This window comes from Schistocerca serialis, chromosome 2 (genome assembly GCF_023864345.2).
Source record: "Schistocerca serialis cubense isolate TAMUIC-IGC-003099 chromosome 2, iqSchSeri2.2, whole genome shotgun sequence".
NCBI classification, from domain to species: domain Eukaryota; kingdom Metazoa; phylum Arthropoda; class Insecta; order Orthoptera; family Acrididae; genus Schistocerca; species Schistocerca serialis.
In genome coordinates this window covers 1,143,182,192-1,143,198,685 of record NC_064639.1, presented here as the reverse complement: position 1 = coordinate 1,143,198,685, position 16,494 = coordinate 1,143,182,192, and the positions used below count along the sequence as shown (strand labels likewise).

The 16,494-nt window shown below is 43.6% G+C and overlaps 1 protein-coding gene across 4 annotated transcripts in view; it reads right to left on the bottom strand.

Moving 5' to 3' along the window:
- The window catches only part of LOC126458605 (E3 ubiquitin-protein ligase RBBP6), a 387,537-nt gene that overhangs the window by 295,559 nt on the left and 75,484 nt on the right, over window positions 1-16,494 (bottom strand). For all 4 annotated transcript variants that reach the window (XM_050095761.1, XM_050095763.1, XM_050095764.1 and 1 more), the window contains exons 3-4: window positions 4,706-4,793; window positions 4,583-4,628 (exon numbers count right to left, since the gene is read on the bottom strand). In XM_050095761.1, the coding sequence (XP_049951718.1) occupies window positions 4,583-4,628; window positions 4,706-4,793 (134 nt within the window). The remainder of the gene's footprint in view (window positions 1-4,582; window positions 4,629-4,705; window positions 4,794-16,494) is intronic.

Sequence of the window (16,494 nt, the reverse complement as noted above, 5' to 3'; positions counted from 1 at the left end):
CCTCCTGACCCCACCGACACACCGCACCCCTACCTTCTACCTTCTTCCTAAAAGTCACAAACCCAATCATCCCGGCCGCCCCATTGTAGCTGGTTACCAAGCCCCCACAGAAAGTATCTCTGCCTACGTAGATCAACACCTTCAACCCATTACGTGCAGTCTCCCATCCTTCATCAAAGACACCAACCACTTTCTCGAACGCCTGGAATCCTTACCCAATCCGTTACCCCCAGAAACCATCCTTGTAACCATTGATCCCACTTCCTTATACACAAATATCCCGCACGTCCAGTGCCTCGCTGCGATGGAGCACTTCCTTTCACGCCGATCACCTGCCGCCCTACCTAAAACCTCTTTCCTCATTACCTTAGCCAGCTTCATCCTGACCCACAACTTCTTCACTTTTGAAGGCCAGACATACCAACAATTAAAGGGAACAGCCATGGGTTACCAGGATGGCCCCTTCGTACGCCAACCTATGCATGGGTCGCTTAGAAGAAGCCTTCTTGGTTACCCAGGCCTGCCAACACAAAGTTTGGTACAGATTTATTTATGACATCTTCATGATGTGGACTCACAGTGAAGAAGAACTCCAGAATTTCCTCTCCAACCTCAACTCCTTTGGTTCCATTAGATTCACCTGGTCCTACTCCAAATCCCCTGCCACTTTCCTTGATGTTGACCTCCACCTGTCCAATGGCCAGTTTCACACGTCCGTCCACATCAAACCCACCAACAAGCAACAGTACTTCCATTACGACAGCTGCCACCCATTCCACATCAAACGGTCCCCTCCCTACAGCCTAGGTCTTCGTGGCAAACGAATCTGCTCCAGTCCGTAATCCCTGAAGCAGTACACCAACAACCTGAAAACAGCTTTCGCATCCCGCAACTACCCTCCCGACCTGGTACAGAAGCAAATAACCAGAGCCACTTCCTCATCCTCTCAAACCCAGAACCTCCCACAGAAGAACCACAAAAGTGCCCCACTTGTGACAGGATACTTTCCGGGACTGGATCAGACTCTCAATGTGGCTCTCCAGCAGGGATACGACTTCCTCAAATCCTGCCCTGAAATGAGATCCATCCTTCATGAAATCCTCCCCACTCCACCAAGAGTGTCTTTCCGCCGTCCACCTAACCTTCGTAACCTCTTCGTTCATCCCTATGAAATCCCCAAACCACCTTCCCTACCCTCTGGCTCCTACCCTTGTAACCGCCCCCGGTGTAAAACCTGTCCCATGCACCCTCCCACCACCACCTACTCCAGTCCTGTAGCCCAGAAGGTGTACACGATCAAAGGCAGAGCCACGTGTGAAAGCACCCACGTGATCTACCAACTGACCTGCCTACACTGTGACGCATTCTATGTGGGAATGACCAGCAACAAACTGTCCATTCGCATGAATGGACACAGGCAGACAGTGTTTGTTGGTAATGAGGATCACCCCGTGGCTAAACATGCCTTGGTGCACGGCCAGCACATCTTGGCACAGTGTTACACAGTCCGGGTTATCTGGATACTTCCCACTAACACCAACCTATCCGAACTCCGGAGATGGGAACTCGCTCTTCAATATATCCTCTCTTCCCGTTATCCACCAGGCCTCAATCTCCGCTAATTTCAAGTTGCCGCCACTCATACCTCACCTGTCATTCAACAACATCTTTGCCTCTGCACTTCTGCCTCGACTGACATCTCTGCCCAAACTCTTTGTCTTTAAATATGTCTGCTTGTGTCTGTATATGTGTGGATGGATATGTGTGTGTGCGCGAGTGTATACCCGTCCTTTTTTCCCCCTAAGGTAAGTCTTTCCGCTCCCGGGATTGGAATGACTCCTTACCCTCTCCCTTAAAACCCACTTCCTTTCGTCTTTCCCTCTCCTTCCCTCTTTCCTGATGAGGCAACAGTCTGTTGCGAAAGCTTGAATTTTGTGTGTACGTTTGTGGTTGTTTGTGTGTTTGTCGACCTGCCAGCACTTTCATTTGGTAAGTCAAATCATCTTCGTTTTTTATATATATATATATATATATAATTTCTGTTCAATTTGTGGCTAGTGCAAGAAAGAAACTCCGTCATTACCATCACCACGCTCTGCAACCCCAAGAGTCTCTTATTCTACCATCATAATCACTAAGATGTTTGTTGGAGGAAGTAACATGTTCAGTCTATGAACTTTTTTGTAATGTGTGTGCCCTTAGAATTTTTGAGGCTTGTACAATGCCCCATTGGACATCATGGTCTATTTATTGATGCGCTCTGTGCAGAAACAAAACTGCAACAAACTGCACAGCTCTTTCTTAACTCTTCCATTAATCCAATTGATAAGGATCCCAGACTAACAGACAGTAGCCTTGAACTAGATAAACAAGTGACTCTTACACATGTAAATTAAATATCTTTACCCGTCTGAAGTCACAACTGGGCACTCATGGATACTTAACTGTTGGTACTGATTCCAGAGACTGATAAATGATTATGTATTTTTACAATATCAGGTGTCTTCATCTATTTACGCATATTTCATTACATTTATTTTTGTCTGATGTCGGAGGTCAGTATTTGCATTAAGAATTGATGATCTGCGAAGCTCTCACCCAATCCCCATCCTCATTTTTCACATAACCTTTAGTCTACTTCTCGAATTAACTGCATGGGATTATTGCTCATAAACAACAAGACTGAACATTTTTGTGTGTATTTTTGTTTAAATAAATATGTAGCAAGAGTTTAATGTGTGCCTGACTTGCACTATATGGAATATTTTTATTTTCAAGCCAAGTAGTAATATCAGGTCTCCTGGAATTCACACTTTTACAGGAAACAGCTGAATTAGACTGACTGTTGTACAGCACATTAACTGACTTAAGAACCACGTCCAGCAAAATTTCTACAGTAGATGGCTTAATGACAGTGATGATATTCATTTCTGAATAGAATATTTAATCACCCTTAAATTAAATACAGGATGGTTATAATTAAACTTTCTCTACCTGAGAGGGCCAGGCCTCCATGAAAAGGAAGTGATCGCAGGACAATGAAACTTTGTGGAAACATTTGTAAGGACATGTGGAAGAACAATGATGAATAAACTATTAAAAGAAACGAATTTTCATTTCTACTTGACTGGGTAACATTTGATAATTGAATACCATATTTATGTTCCAGGTTAAAAATGCTTCTCAATGCGATGACCTGCATTCACAACAATCAGGAACAGCAAAAGAGATACCATTTAACAACTGTTCACCGCATGATGACTTACCAAATTTAATTTAGAAAACTTTAACTAGAATTTTTATACGTCTGTTTAATGGTCTGCATATTTTTCATATTTGATGTTAAAGGCCTAATACAATATGACAAGATTTATTCATGGAGCTTCCCTAGTATTTATAACTGAGCTTCAGGATAATTAATTCCAAAATTGCCAAGAAGGAACTGTGAATACTGCTAGAAATCCTGAAGCTCACAATAAATCTCAATATATTCTGTAGCGTAACATGGGATTCTTCAGAATAATGTATTCCACCCTTATCCTCTTCGGCCAACAAAAGAGGTTCGTGAGAGCTGAAAACATAGTTTAAGTAGTTAGTAAGAGAAACACAACTCACTCTGCACATTCTCATTTTATATCTGTGCACATAAAGGGTAAGTTATGTCATCTCTGGACATCAGCAAGGCACGGCAGTGAATAAACCTCTCTCAATGTCCTCTAGTGGAGAGCTTGTTCTTTGGACATCATAGCTTGCCGGTGGCTTGGAGGTCACGGAACAAAGAGATGCGCTCAACAATGTAAATGAGCAGAAACAAGTGAACTATCTTTTTTTAAGAACTGTTACTTACTCACTTTCAATCATTCATGTCATAGTTAGACATATGTCTGTTTTAAGTAGTTTATTATGAGCTATGAGGTCTGCTCACCCATCACGGTAAAAGTAGCTAGGTATCAACACCCATGGGCATAAAATACAGAAGAATTACCACTAAATTGTTTACATCATTTTGTCGCTTGGACAGATTACAGTCCTCTTCCAGCACCGACACATTGCAACAAAGTGAAGATGTCTGAGAGAATGGTCATGTAGCACCGCATAGCAAGACAACACAGGTACTTAACATTGATAACGACGACCGGAAACTGCTGAAGGCGTAAACTGACATACACTTATTCTGGCCTACAGACTGTGCTTGGAGTCCACAACAACATTAGAAAACACCACAAAACCCCTCATTTGGCTTTGTCCTGCATCAGGGCTGGCCGTTACACCTGAACTTGTACGTTTATTACAAATATGTAACAACAAGATTTCATCACAAAACAATATTTACAGTGATGTTTGTTAACTGATGCTAATTTAAATGGATATTTGTTAATGAAAGTTTTCTGAAAGTATAAAACAAGACGACTGTCTTGATATTTTGATCGTGATAAATGATGAGTTATTATTAATTTCAAGAATCACAATGATTTTGAACAATACGACTGTTCAGCTATAATACATATCCCTTAAAGCTTTCTCTAATGCATCTGTAACGAGGTGTACCTAATGTTGAATACAAGTAGAATTATGTGCTTACCACTTTTGTCAAGGCTGGAAGAGGCTGAGCTGCTTCAGCGCGGTCCCTAAAATAAAAAAGCAACCAATGTAATGTGGCTACTAATACTGTGTTACGTGACAAGTAATTCTTACATTTACTTACCAAGCTTTCTTCTGCTGAGCAGTTAGTGGGACCCGCGCAACAATTAACGATGTGTTTTTTGGTATAAGAGCACTTTCATCCACATAAACTGCAACAGATATAAAAAAAATAAATGAAATCATACGAAAACATAAAAATTAATTACAATGAACAGATGAAAATCATGCCCTAAATGCGACAAATATATATAAAAAAACTAGACATTTATATATGCTGAGGTAGTATAGTTCAAACACCAATGTCTGATAATAAAGTTAGAATTTCAATATTCTTTTAACCATACCGTAACTGCAAAAAGAATTTTTCATACTGACACTTTTCACAACATAAAATTTTATACTTATGATAGTGTGTCGTCTGTCTCCCCCCCCCCCTCCCCCTTTTCTCCCTCTCCCTCTCGCGCGCACACTCTCTCTCTCTCTCTCTCTCTCTCTCTCTCTCTCTCTCACACACACACACAAAGTGAAATTTGTATCTCAGAAACAGGACTAAAAATTTAGTGTTTACTATCCTAGTCTTTTAAATAAGAGTTCCCTTTTACCCTCCTGAATCCATGGTAATGGAAGAATTTCTTCTTCGTAACCTCGAATCATTGAACATTATGCTCACTGTGCCATTAGTCTTATCACAATTCTAATAACTTTAAGGGCAACTGGAACACCTTTTATTTTTTATCGTTGTGCCCCCATAGTAAAGAAAATATACGAAATTTCACACTTTCATAACCACTACAATGAAAATATCATCATTTACCAGTAGAGTAAAATATGCAAAAAAATTTTTGTCATTTACCATCCCTTTCCATATGACCTGCCAAGAAAAATCAGGGTGGTGTAATACTATGGTTCAGAAATAATTTCCCTTTCAAATCAGCCTTTCACCCTCCCCAAGTTTTATCACAGGCAAACATAGATACGTAAAAACATAAATATATTTTGTGAAAGGAATAAAATGGATGTTTCTGAGATTTACAAATAACAAATATTTTAGATCTTTGCAAGATTAGTTTAATGACATCTTAGTGCTGTGTTGCATTTCAAATTAAAGCACAGTTTAAGGGATTTAAATAACACTAGCTTGAATTCTATAACTTCAATAGTTTTGGAGTTACCGGTACACTCCAATTTAATTCCTCAGAACATTTGGAAAACTGGACAATTTTTCAAATTTTGAAGCTCACACACACAATACTGTCACAGTCAAAAGCTATTAGAATTCGAAATATTTCTTAACTACATGGATGTCATTAAACATTTTTTTTTTAAATTCTGAGAATATGAGGCATAAAGTTCTAAAAACTGTCTGCTTTAATATGGACTGACCAAGGGATGGCAGACTTCACGACTGGGAGGCAAGGAGAGAAAAGACCTGTTTAGATAACTGTATGCAATGAAACTTCCCGACTGATTAAAACTTTATGCCAAACCAGGACTTGGGACCATCACCTTTCAGGAGCAATGCCCCTACTCATTGAGTTATCCTGGCATAGCACATGACCTGCCTTCACAGTTTAAATTCTACCAGTAATCACTCACTGTCAAGCTCAGTCGGTAAAAGTGATGTCCACAAAGGTAGAGATCAAGGTTAGAGTCCCCGTACCTATAAAGAGTTTTAATCAAGAAGTTTCACAGCACACACTCGACTGCAGAATGAATGATTCATTTTGGAAACTGCAGTCCATCATCATCAATTTTGCCTCTTGCTGGATGTTGAGAACTTTTCTTTTCCTTCATTATTTTCATGCATCTGGTTTGTGTATTGTTTTGGGACGTAAAAAATCCATGATTTACCACCTTTTCTGTAAAGTTATTAGCTTGTGTCATATTCCAGCTGCCAGTGTGAAAGTATTGTTACATGTTTTTAAAAGAACTAACACGGCACAATAATATCAGTTCAAAATATTTATGCTTGGAACCGTAACTATATACTGAATATCTTAGCTAAATATGTAACTAGTCTATTCAGTAGAAATAGAAGTGTGTATGAAACTTCCTGGCAGATTAAAACTGTGTGCCGGACAGAGACTCGAACTCGGGACCTTTGCCTTTCGCGGGCAAGTGCTCTACCAAGCACTTCCCCGCGAAAGGCAAAGGTCCCAAGTTCGAGTCTTGGTCAGGCACACAGTTTTAACCTGCCAGGAAGTTTCATATCAGAGCACACACTGCTGCAGAGTGAAATTCTCATTCTGGAAACATCCCCCAGGCTGTGGCTAAGCCATGTCTCCTCTATATCCTTTCTTTCAGAAGTGCTAGTTCTGCAGGGTTCGCAGGAGAGCTTCTGTTAAGTTTGGAAGGTAGGAGACGAGCTACTGGCAGAAGTAAAGCTATGAGGACAGGGCATGAGTCGTGCTTGGGTAGCTCTGTTGGTAGAGCACTTGCCCACGAAAGGCAAAGGTACCGAGTTCAAGTCTCGGTCCGGCACACAGTTTTAATCTGTCAGTAAGTTTCATATCAGCGCACACTCCGCTGCAGAGTGAAAATCTCATTCTGGAGAAGTGTGTATGTTCATCAGAACTATACAATTTCCTCTTAGTGCACATTACATGTACCATAAATGTCCAAGATCAGAGAAATATTGCTATAGATCTTTTTGGAGTCTAATTACTATGCCTGTAATTTGAAGTCTGTCACAAATAGTTATCAATAAATTATTGGGCTGAATTACTATCACAAATACTGATGTTTACAACTATTAACACACCCAAAAAGGGACTTAAAAGGCTGTGTGACAGAGTAGTACGTTAACGATTGGCAAACTGTACAAGAGACATCCGGCCTGTTGCTAAATTCATGAAGGGCTGCTCAAGTCATCTGCTTCTCTGAAGTATAGGTGAAAGGTTTGTAAATCCATGATTCTGTAGATTTTTCTGATTTATGTCTTTCAAAGGCTCTAATTACCATTCACTTCATACACTTCCAGAAAAGTGTTACTCCTGTTGTTACTCCAAAATAGTTTTTCCCATTTCTAATATTCTCTTTTGGACCAGTTTCAGTATGTCTTATTACCCTTTCTTTTGTTCATTTTTCTATCTTCCATTTTCTCCAATTTTGGGACCTTCTACAGCACCAAAAGCTACAGAAACAACCCTGTTTCTCAATATTCGTGTCAATCACACTCCTGTTTCATCAGCATGCAGACTACATGAATACACTGCTGCAATCTAAATACTGCTAAAATTCTTTTCTAGTGCTCATTTGACAACATTAGTATTAGGACACTGAAAACATTACTTCACAGCAAGCTATCAAGTAACACTGTTGTTTCTTGATGAGGTCAGTAATATCTCCAATGTCAAATGAAAATGTCATTGTTAGTCACCATTCTATGCAACAGCTAAGGAACTGAAAACAATGTAACAATAACGTAAGCCAGTTAAACTATGAAGAATTTCATTTTCACTTATTTTACTATTTCCGTAATTGGATACAATATGACAATTGCACTAGTGTAAGATATCAGGATAGTGAAGAAAATTTAAACTGGTTTCATAAACCAGGAAATGTCCAGTCTCTCTGAATTCTAGTCCTGTATTAATATCCAAACTCCAAGAGCATGTTTTATATAAATATGTAACATATTAAAAGCCTTTAGAGCCTGATGAAAGAATGCATGCCTCTTTCTTGGTGTTAAACCAGTAACCCCACCACCACCAGTTCTTTAGAGAATCATTAACGCCAATTTAGTTTCATTGTTTTGTCATTCTGTAATTGAGAAAAGGTTTCAAATCATGTGTAATGTTTGCTGGAGGTTACCAAGTGCTCTCATTCTCAAACACTGGTTGAGTATCATTTGGGTAATTTGCACCCCATCTTAAGAAAAATCAATTTGTCATACATCTCAATGTTTATGATGGCATACCTCCTGTCCTATGTGCAGTACAATTATATATAGACACACACACACAAAATTCAAGCTTTCGCAACCAACAGTTGCTTCATCAGGAAAGAGGGAAGGAGACAGAAAGACGAAAGGATGTGGGTTTTAAGGTAGAGGGTAAGGAGTCATTCCAATCCCGGGAGCGGAAAGACTTACCTTAGGGGGAAAAAAGGACAGGTTGGTGTCTTTGATGAAGCATGGGAGACTGCATGTCATGGGTTGAAGGTGTTGATCTACGTAGCCAGAGATACGTTCTGTGGGGGCTTGGTAACCAGCCACACACCCACACACACACACACACACACACACACACACACACACACATCCACACATATACAGACACAAGCAGACATTTGTAAAGGCAAAGAGTTTGGGCAGAGATGTCAGTCGAGGCGGAAGTACAGAGGCAAAGATGTTGTTGAAAGACAGGTGAGGTATGAGTGGCGGCAAATTGAAATTAGAAATTAGCGGAGATTGAGGCCTGGCGGATAACGAGAAGAGAGGATATACTGAAGGGCAAGTTCCCATCTCCGGAGTTCTGACAGGTTGGTGTTAGTGGGAAGTATCCAGATAACCCGGACGGTGTAACACTGTGCCAAAATGTGCTGGCCGTGCACCAAGGAATGTTTAGCCACAGGGTGATCCTCATTACCAACAAACACTGTCTGCCTGTGTCCATTCATGCGAATGGACAGTTTGTTGCTGGTCATTCCCACATAGAATGCATCACAGTGTAGGCAGGTCAGTTGGTAAATCACGTGGGTGCTTTCACATGTGGCTCTGCCTTTGATCGTGTACACCTTCCGGGTTACAGGACTGGAGTAGGTGGTGGTGGGAGGGTGTATGGGACAGATTTTACACTGGGGGCAGTTACAAGGGTAGGAGCCAGAGGGTAGAGAAGGTGGTTTGGGGATTTCATAGGGATGAACTAAGAGGTTACAAAGGTTAGGTGGACGGCAGAAAGACACTCTTGGTGGAGTGGGCAGGATTTGAGGAAGTCGTATCCCTGCTGGAGAGCCACATTCAGAGTCTGATCCAGTCCCGGAAAGTATCCTGTCACAAGTGGGGCAGTTTTGGGGTTCTTCTGTGGGAGGTTCTGGGTTTGAGGAGATGAGGAAGTGGCTCTGGTTATTTGCTTCTGTACCAGGTCAGGAGGGTAGTTGCGGGATGCGAAAGCTGTTTTCATGTTGTTGGTGTAATGGTTCAGGGATTCCGGATTGGAGCAGATTCGTTTGCCACGAAGACTCAGGCTGTAGGGAAGGGACTGTTTGATGTGGAATGGGTGGCAGCTGTCATAATGGAGGTACTGTTGCTTGTTGGTGGGTTTGATGTGGACGGACGTGTGAAGCTGGCCATTGGACAGGTGGAGGTCAACGTCAAGGAAAGTGGCATGGGATTTGGAGTAGGACCAGGTGAATCTGATGGAACCAAAGGAGTTGAGGTTGGAGAGGAAATTCTGAAGTTGTTCTTCACTGTGAGTCCAGATCATAAAGATGTCATCAATAAATCTGTACCAAACTTTGGGTTGGCAGGCCTGGGTAACCAAGAAGGCTTCCTCTAAGTGACCCATGAATAGGTTGGTGTACGAGGGGGCCATCCTGGTAACCCGTGGCTGTTCCCTTTAGTTGTTGGTATGTCTGGCCTTTGAAAGTGAAGAAGTTATGGGTCAGGATGAAGCTGGCTAAGGTAATGAGGAAAGAGGTTTTAGGTAGGGTGGCAGGTGATCGGCGTGAAAGGAAGTGCTCCATCGCAGCAAGGCCCTGGACGTGCGGAATATTTGTGTATAAGGAAGTGGCATCAATGGTTACAAGGATGGTTTCTGGGGGTAACGGATTGGGTAAGGATTCCAGGCGTTCGAGAAAGTGGTTGGTGTCTTTGATGAAGCATGGGAGACTGCATGTCATGGGTTGAAGGTGTTGATCTACGTAGGCAGAGATACGTTCTGTGGGGGCTTGGTAACCAGCTACAATGGGACGGCCGGGATGATTGGGTTTGTGAATTTTAGGAGGAAGGTAGAAGATAGGGGTGCGGGGTGTTGGTGGGGTCAGGAGGTTAATGGAGTCAGGTGAAAGGTTTTGTAGGGGGCCTAAGGTTCTGAGGATTCCTTGAAGCTCCGCCTGGACATCAGGAATGGGATTACCTTGGGAAACTTTGTAAGTAGTGTTGTCTGAAAGCTGGCGCAGTTCCTCAGTCACATACTCCCGACAATCAAGTACCACGGTCGTGGAACCCTTGTCCGCCAGAAGAATGACGATGGATTGGCCAGCCTTCAGATCACGGATGTCCTGGGCTTCAGCAGTGGTGATGTTGGGAGTAGGATTAAGGTTTTTTTAGAAGGATTGAGAGGCAAGGCTGGAAGTCAGAAATTCCTGGAAAGTTTGGAGGGGGTGATTTTGAGGAAGAGGAGGTGGGTTCCGCTGTGATGGAGGACGGAACTGTTCCATGCAGGGTTCAATTTGGATAGTGTATTGGGGAGTTGGATCATTAGGAGTAGGACTAGGATCATTTTTCTTCGTGGCAAAGTGATACTTCCAGCAGAGAGTACGGGTGTAGGACAGTAAATCTTTGACAAGGGCTGTTTGGTTGAATCTGGGAGTGGGGCTGAAGGTGAGGCCTCTGGATAGGACAGAGGTTTCGGATTGGGAGAGAGGTTTGGAGGAAAGGTTAACTACTGAATTAGGGTGTTGTGGTTCCAGATTGTGCTGATTGGAATTTTGAGGTTTTGGGGGGAGTGGAGCTGGAAGTGGGAGATTGAGTAGATGGGAGAGACTGGGTCTGTGTGCAATGAGAGGAGGTTGAGGTTTGCTGGAAAGGTTGTGAAGGGTGGGAAACTAGGAGATTGGACAGTTTTTTGAGGTGGAGGGTGGCATGCTGTTCTAATTTGCAGTTGGCCTGTAGGAGGATGCTCTGAAGAGCCGGTGTGGATGTGGGATAGGATAGACTGAGGACTTTTATTAAGGATAGGAGTTGACGGGTGTGTTCATTGGCTGAGTTGATGTGTAGGTGAAGGATTAGGTGGGTGAGGGCAATGGATTGTTCAGTTTGGAACTGGTATAGGGACTGATGGAAAGAAGGGTTACAGCCAGAGATGGGAACTTTAAGTGTGAAGCCTTTGGGGGTAATGCCAAATATCAGACAAGCTTGAGAAAATAAAATATGGGAGTGTAATCTGGCTAGGGCGAAGGCATGTTTGCGGAGGGAATGTGGAATGTAAATAAATATGTAACCCACTTCCAAACCGTAACGAAAAAAAAATTTTTTTTTCCCTCCCCACTTTCAACACTACCGCTGCTATAAAATCCACCGTTTCCAGTTCACAAACAGTTCCTTTCAGCTATTAAACAGCCATTTCGGCTAGTTCTAATAACTTTCACCTTTTTTTCCATTTCGGTTTTTCCCACATCATTGATCTCTTTTAGCCCCTTCCCACAGGTTTTAACGTCATTATTTCTTCGTCAGACAATTGTTAGCCTCATTTTCACAATCTGCCACCACAAAACCGCTCCTTTTAATGCCTTTGCATGCAGTTTTTCGAAATTTTCCCGAATTGCTCCACCCTTTTACGTGTTTTGGCGGCAACACAACCACCTAACCTTTGTGCACATCGTTGTCTACCAACCCAAGTTCACCACAGGATCAACAAGCCCAGCTATAACCAATACTTTTTCCCCTTTTTAATCACACCAGATCTCCAGTTGCTTTCCAGTTCACCTTTATCTCTCCCCATATATTTATATTTTTATTTTCATTTTCATTTCAGCCTCATGTTACACTTTCCACCTTCTAATGCCATGTCACCCTCACACCATCCCCACAACAACCCCATTAAGTTTTATTTACATTCCCTTCGCAAATATGCCTTCGCCCTAGCCAGATTACACTCCCATATTTTATTTTCTCAAGCTTGTCTGACATTTGGCATTACCCCCAAAGACCTCACACTTAAAAGTTCCCATCTCTGGCTGTTACCCTTCTTTCCATCAGTCCCTATACCAGTTCCAAACTGAACAATCCATTGCCCTCACCCAACTAATCCTTCACCTACACATCAACTCAGCCAATGAACACACCCGTCAACTCCTATCCTTAATAAAAGTCCTCAGTCTATCCTCTCCCACATCCACACCGGCTGTTCAGAGCATCCTCCTACAGGCCTACTGCAAATTAGAACAGCATGCCACCCTCCACCTGAAAAAACTATCCAATCTCCTGGTTTCCCACCTCCGGAAAGGCAACTCACTCACCCTTCACAACCTTTCCAGCAAACCTCAACCTCCTCTCATTGCACACAGACCCAGTCTCTCCCATCTACTCAATCTCCCACTTCCAGCTCCACTCCCCCCATATCTCAAAATTCCAATCAGCACAATCTGGAACCACAACACCATAATTCAGTAGTTAACCTTTCCTCCAAACCTCTATCCCAATCCGAAACCTCTGTCCTATCCAGAGGCCTCACCTTCAGCCCCACTCCCAGATTCAACCAAACAGCCCTCGTCAAAGATTTACTGTCCTACACCCGTACTCTCTGCTGGAAATATCACTTTGCCACGAAGAAAAATGATCCTAGTCCTACTCCTAATGATCCAAATCCCCAAGACACTATCCAAATTGAACCCTGCCTGGAACAGTTTCGTCCTCCATCACAGCGGGACCCACCTCCTCTTTCTCAAAATCACCCCCTCCAAACTTTCCAGGAATTTCTGACTTCCAGCCTTGCCTCTCAATCCTTCTTGAAAAACCTTAATCCAACTCCCAACATAACCACTGCTGAAGCCCAGGACATCCGTGATCTGAAGGCCGACCGATCCATCGTCATTCTTCTGGCGGACAAGGGCTCCACGACCGTGGTACTTGATTGTCGGGAGTATGTGGCTGAGGGACTGCGCCAGCTTTCAGACAACACTACTTACAAAGTTTGCCAAGGTAATCCCATTCCTGATGTCCAGGCGGAGCTTCAAGGAATCCTCAGAGACCTTAGGCCCCCTACAAAACCTTTCACCTGACTCCATCAACCTCCTGACCCCACCAAAACCCCGCACCCCTAACTTCTACCTTCTTCCTAAAATTCACAAACCCAATCATCCCGGCCGTCCCATTGTAGCTGGTTACCAAGCCCCCACAGAAACTATCTCTGCCTACGTAGATCAACACCTTCAACCCATGACATGCAGTCTCCCATCATTCATCAAAGACACCAACCACTTTCTCGAATGCCTGGAATCCTTACGCAGTCTGTTACCCCCAGAAACCATCCTTGTAACCATTGATGCCACTTCCTAATACACAAATATTCCGCACGTCCAGGGCCTTGCTGCGATGGAGCACTTCCTTTCACGCCTATCACCTGCCACCCTACCTAAAATCTCTTTCCTCATTACCTTAGCCAGCTTCATCCTGACCCATAACTTCTTCACTTTCGAAGGCCAAACATACCAAAAACTAAAGGGAACAGCCAGGATGGCCCCCTTGGTACACCAACCTATTCATGGGTCACTTAGAGGATGCCTTCTTGGTTACCCAGGCCTGCCAACCCAAAGTTTGGTACAGATTTATTGATGACATTTTCCTCTCCAACCTCAACTCCTTTGGTTCCATCAAATTCACCTGGTCCTACTCCAAATCCCATGCCACTTTCCTTGACATTCACCTCCACCTGTCCAATGGCCAGCTTCACACGTCCGTCCACATCAAACCCACCAACAAGCAACAGTACCTCCATTATGACAGCTGCCACCCATTCCACATCAAACGGTCTCTTTCCTACAGCCTAAGTCTTCGTGGCAAATGAATCTGCTCCAGTCCAGAATCCCTGAACCATTACACCAACAACATGAAAACAGCTTTCAGATCCCGCAACTACCCTCCTGACCTGGTACAGAAGCAAATAACCAGAGCCACTTCCTCATCTCCTCAAACCCAGAACCTCCCACAGAAGAACCCCAAAAGTGTCCCACTTGTGACAGCATACTTTCCGAGACTGGATCAGACTCTGAATGTGGCTCTCCAGCAGGGATACGACTTCCTCAAATCCTGCCCGGGTTCAAATGACTCTGAGCACTATGGGACTCAACTGCTGAGGTCATTAGTCCCCTAGAACTTAAAACTAGTTAAACCTAACTAACCTAAGGACATCACAAACATCCATGCCCGAGGCAGGATTCGAACCTGCGACCGTAGCGGTCTTGCGGTTCCAGACTGCAGCGCCTTTAACCGCACGGCCACTTCGGCCGGCCAAATCCTGCCCTGAAATGAGATCCATACTTCATGAAATCCTCCCCACTCCACCAAGAGTGTCTTTCCGCCGTCCACCTAACCTTCGTAACCTCTTAGTTCATCCCTATGAAATCCCCAAACCACCTTCCCGACCCTCTGGCTCCTACCCTTGTAACTGCCCCCGGTGTAAAACCTGTCCCATGCACCCTCCCACCACCACCTACTCCAGTCCTGTAACCCGGAAGGTGTACACGATCAAAGGCAGAGCCACGTGTGAAAGCACCCACGTGATTTACCAACTGACCTGCCTACACTGTGAAGCTTTCCATGTGGGAATGACCAGCAACAAACTGTCCATTCGCATGAATGGACACAGGCAGACAGTGTTTGGTAATGAGGATCACCCTGTGGCTAAACATGCCTTGGTGCACGGCCAGCACATCTCGGCACAGTGTTACACCGTCCGGGTTACTTGGATACTTCCCACTAACACCAACCTGTCAGAACTCCGGAGATGGAAACTTGCCCTTCAGTATATCCTCTCTTCTCGTTATCCGCCAGGCCTCAATCTCCGCTAATTTCTAATTTCAATTTGCCGCCGCTCATACCTCTCCTGTATTTCAACAACATCTTTGCCTCTGTACTTCTGCCTCGACTGACATCTCTGCCCAAACTCTTTGCCTTTACAAATGTCTGCTTGTGTCTGTGTATGTGCAGATGGATGTGTGTGTGTGTGTGTGTGTGTGTGTGTGTGTGCGAGTGAATACCTGTCCTTTTTGCCCCCTAAGGTAAGTCTTTCTGCTTCCAGGATTGGAATGACTCCTTACCCTCTCCCTTAATACCCACATCCTTTCGTCTTTCCCTCTACTTCTCTCTTTCCTGTCGAAGCAACGGTTAGTTGCGAAAGCTTGAATTTTGTGTGTATGATTGTGTTTGTTTGTGTGTTTATCGACCTATCAGCACTTTTGTTTGGTAAGTCACATCACCTTTGTTTATATATATATATATATATATATATATATAGAGAGAGAGAGAGAGAGAGAGAGAGAGAGAGAGAGAGAGAGAGCAGAATAGGGCACTCTGTGGAACTCATGGGCTTCGAACTTGGTCAGGTGATGGGGGTCATTTGTATCATACGTCTGTACAAGATATTTACGCATTCCTAAACATCTCTAGGTCCACTGGGTTCGACGTGGTAGTGAAGTGGAAACGTGAAGGGACACATACAGCACAAAAGCGCACAGGCCAACCTCATCTGTTGACTGACAGAGATCGCCTACAGTTGAAGATGATTGTAGTGTATAATAGACAGACATCTATGCAGACTACCACACAGGAATTCCTAACTGCATCAGGATCCACTGCAAGTACTATGACAGTTAGGCGGGACGTGAGAAAACTTGGATTTAATGGTTGAGCAGCTGCTCATAAGACACACATCATGCCGGTAAATGACAAACGATGCCTTGTTTGATGTAAGGAGCATAAACATTGGACAACTGAACAGTGGAAAAATGTTGTGTGGAGTGATGAATCACAGTACACAATGTGGCGATCTGATGGCAGAGTGTGGGTATGGTGAATGCCCGATAAACGTCATCTGCCAGTGCATGTAGCGCAAACAGTAAAATTCGGAGGCGGTGATGTTAGAGTGTGGTCATGTTTCTCAAGGAGTGGGGCGTGCAGCCCTTGTTGTT